Source organism: Sinocyclocheilus anshuiensis, unplaced genomic scaffold (genome assembly GCF_001515605.1).
Source record: "Sinocyclocheilus anshuiensis isolate Anshui unplaced genomic scaffold, SAMN03320099.WGS_v1.1 scaffold345, whole genome shotgun sequence".
Taxonomy (NCBI): domain Eukaryota; kingdom Metazoa; phylum Chordata; class Actinopteri; order Cypriniformes; family Cyprinidae; genus Sinocyclocheilus; species Sinocyclocheilus anshuiensis.
The window spans coordinates 282,459-284,630 of record NW_015536466.1 but is presented as its reverse complement, the minus strand read 5'-3'; the positions used below and the strand labels follow the sequence as shown (position 1 = coordinate 284,630).

The window sequence follows — 2,172 nt, the reverse complement described above, 5'->3', positions numbered from 1 at the left end:
TGTGGGGGCGTGTTAGAACGAGCCGTTTTAGGAGGGCGTGGCAGAGTCTTAACTTTGATAAAGAATATCTCTTTGGATTTGAGACTTTAGTCTTTGCAACTTCAGGGATCTTATCTATGCACAATCAGCTTGTAACACTCCAAAGAGAAAGGAAAACTTGAAATTGCATCATATGACCCCTTTAAGTGGGTACCCACCCTTTTCCTCAGGTTGTAGGTTAGCACCAGGTTCCGTGAGAAATGTCCGGCGAAGGCTGTGTAGAACTCCAGAACCTTCTGTAAGGCGTCCCGTTTGATGATGTGAAGATCGCAGTAGGTCAGTGCACGGACGTTTGCACAAGCCTGGGCTAAATTCACCTCTTTCCAGAACACATCGCCGAACACATCTCCCTTTCCTGAGAGAGAAAAAAGAGAGGGGGACATTGAAGAATGAATTCCATTAGGCTTTCTAATACCTTCAGGGAAATGTCCTGGATTCGTACATAGGTGCACATTTTTATTGATCACAGGAAGTTCAATATGCACTTCAGAATGAAACTGCTCAGGTTGAGAATGTCATTTCGGGAGAATATTAAATAAGTTTATGCATGTAAATAAGACTGAAGCCTAGTGTAATGTGACCCAGAGAGGGCAAATGTTTAACACTGACACAAATGGTTTTGACTTAATAAAACACTGCAAAAGTGCAGTCAAATTTACCATTGATAGGCGAATTTTCATGGGCGAATTCCAGCTATTTCAAAAGCAATCCAAGTTTTGAGTGAGGGCAAACATTTTCCTTCGGTTCGAGTTGGTCACACACATTTGCAGTTTTGACAAACAGAAAGCTGCCTGGTTTGAAAGGATCTTCTTTGTGAGCTATGCTCTCTGCTCTCCATACATCACTACACTAATAACAATAGACAAGGGACCTTTTTTTGCCCATGAAATTTAACATAAATGCCGCTAATGTACACTTATAATCTACTATTGTAATGTCCAGTAATCGAATGTAATCTACACTCATAGCAACCGGTGCAACATCGTGTCACATATAGATCATACACTGTAAAATCCAATAGTTTACCTTACTTAGATATAATTAGTTATCTTTACTTAGTTGTTATACTTACTCGGTTTTATTAAGTAACAGCTCATTTTAAGGCGAATAAAACAACTTGCTGCAATGAGTAACTCTTACTTCAAATATTCAAGTAGCCACAACAAAACCGATGACATTAATACACCAGTGGGAGGCAGCAGTGCGCTAATGTGTTGCTAATGTGCGACAAAACAACAGAAGAAGTACGGAAGGTTAGAGAGCATGCGCAACAAGCAACGGTTTTTTTAATTTGTGCGCTGAATTTGCTGAGACTGCTTGCATCTTTACCACTGGACAAAGACTGATTGCTTCTATACAATAATAATAAGGTAAGTTTCAAAAAATAATTGTGTCAATGCATCTTTCTGTGTGCTGCTAATTTTAACTGACTAACCTTGTCAGCGGTGTTAGCTAACAGATACCAAAAATCTTTGCTATTCTGCTGTTAGAAAAAAGACTAGAAATACAGAACTTGTGGCGTATTTTGGCGAATTTAAGACTTTTTTAACTTTTCAAACTGAAAAATTTGTAGCTAGTTAAAAAATGAAAAGTCAGAGGTACAATTCAAGAACATGCCAAAAGTCCTCAAGATGAGCTCACAGTAGGTTTTAAAGTCAATCTTTATGTGCCACTGATAATTAATTGTTTACTGTAATCTTTTGCAGTGTTAACACTATAATTTTATAACACTGAGGCTTTGGTCACTGAAGTTATTTTTAAGTTAACCATGTTATTGTCAATATGTTTAATACATCACAATCATAGTCATCACGTGATCACACATTTAAGGTTTAAACTGAATGAGCTCTTGGTCTTGCAGTAATTATTGCTTTGCTGTGTTGAAACACTTACTACTGTAATACAGAGGAAATGCTGCTTTTCAATTGCTTTTATGACTGAGGCCTCAAGTAGATATGTATAGAAGTTTTCTTTCTTTCTTGTAAAGTATGCAAATATCAAGGAATGAATGTGTCTGTAATCTACAATTCACAACAATAGTGGAACTTGCCTTTAACTGAATAATTATTTGTCATATTTAGGACAAGTGCTTGTGGCAGCTGTCTTCTCTGAACAGCAGTCTCGTGAACACCG

General features: G+C 37.6%; 1 protein-coding gene across 1 annotated transcript in view; it reads right to left on the bottom strand.

Moving 5' to 3' along the window:
- LOC107689936 (potassium voltage-gated channel subfamily H member 1-like) overlaps window positions 1-2,172 on the bottom strand; it is a 74,012-nt gene that overhangs the window by 14,853 nt on the left and 56,987 nt on the right. Inside the window, exon 11 of the mRNA XM_016488164.1 lies at window positions 198-394. Coding sequence (XP_016343650.1) covers window positions 198-394 — 197 coding nt within the window. The remainder of the gene's footprint in view (window positions 1-197; window positions 395-2,172) is intronic.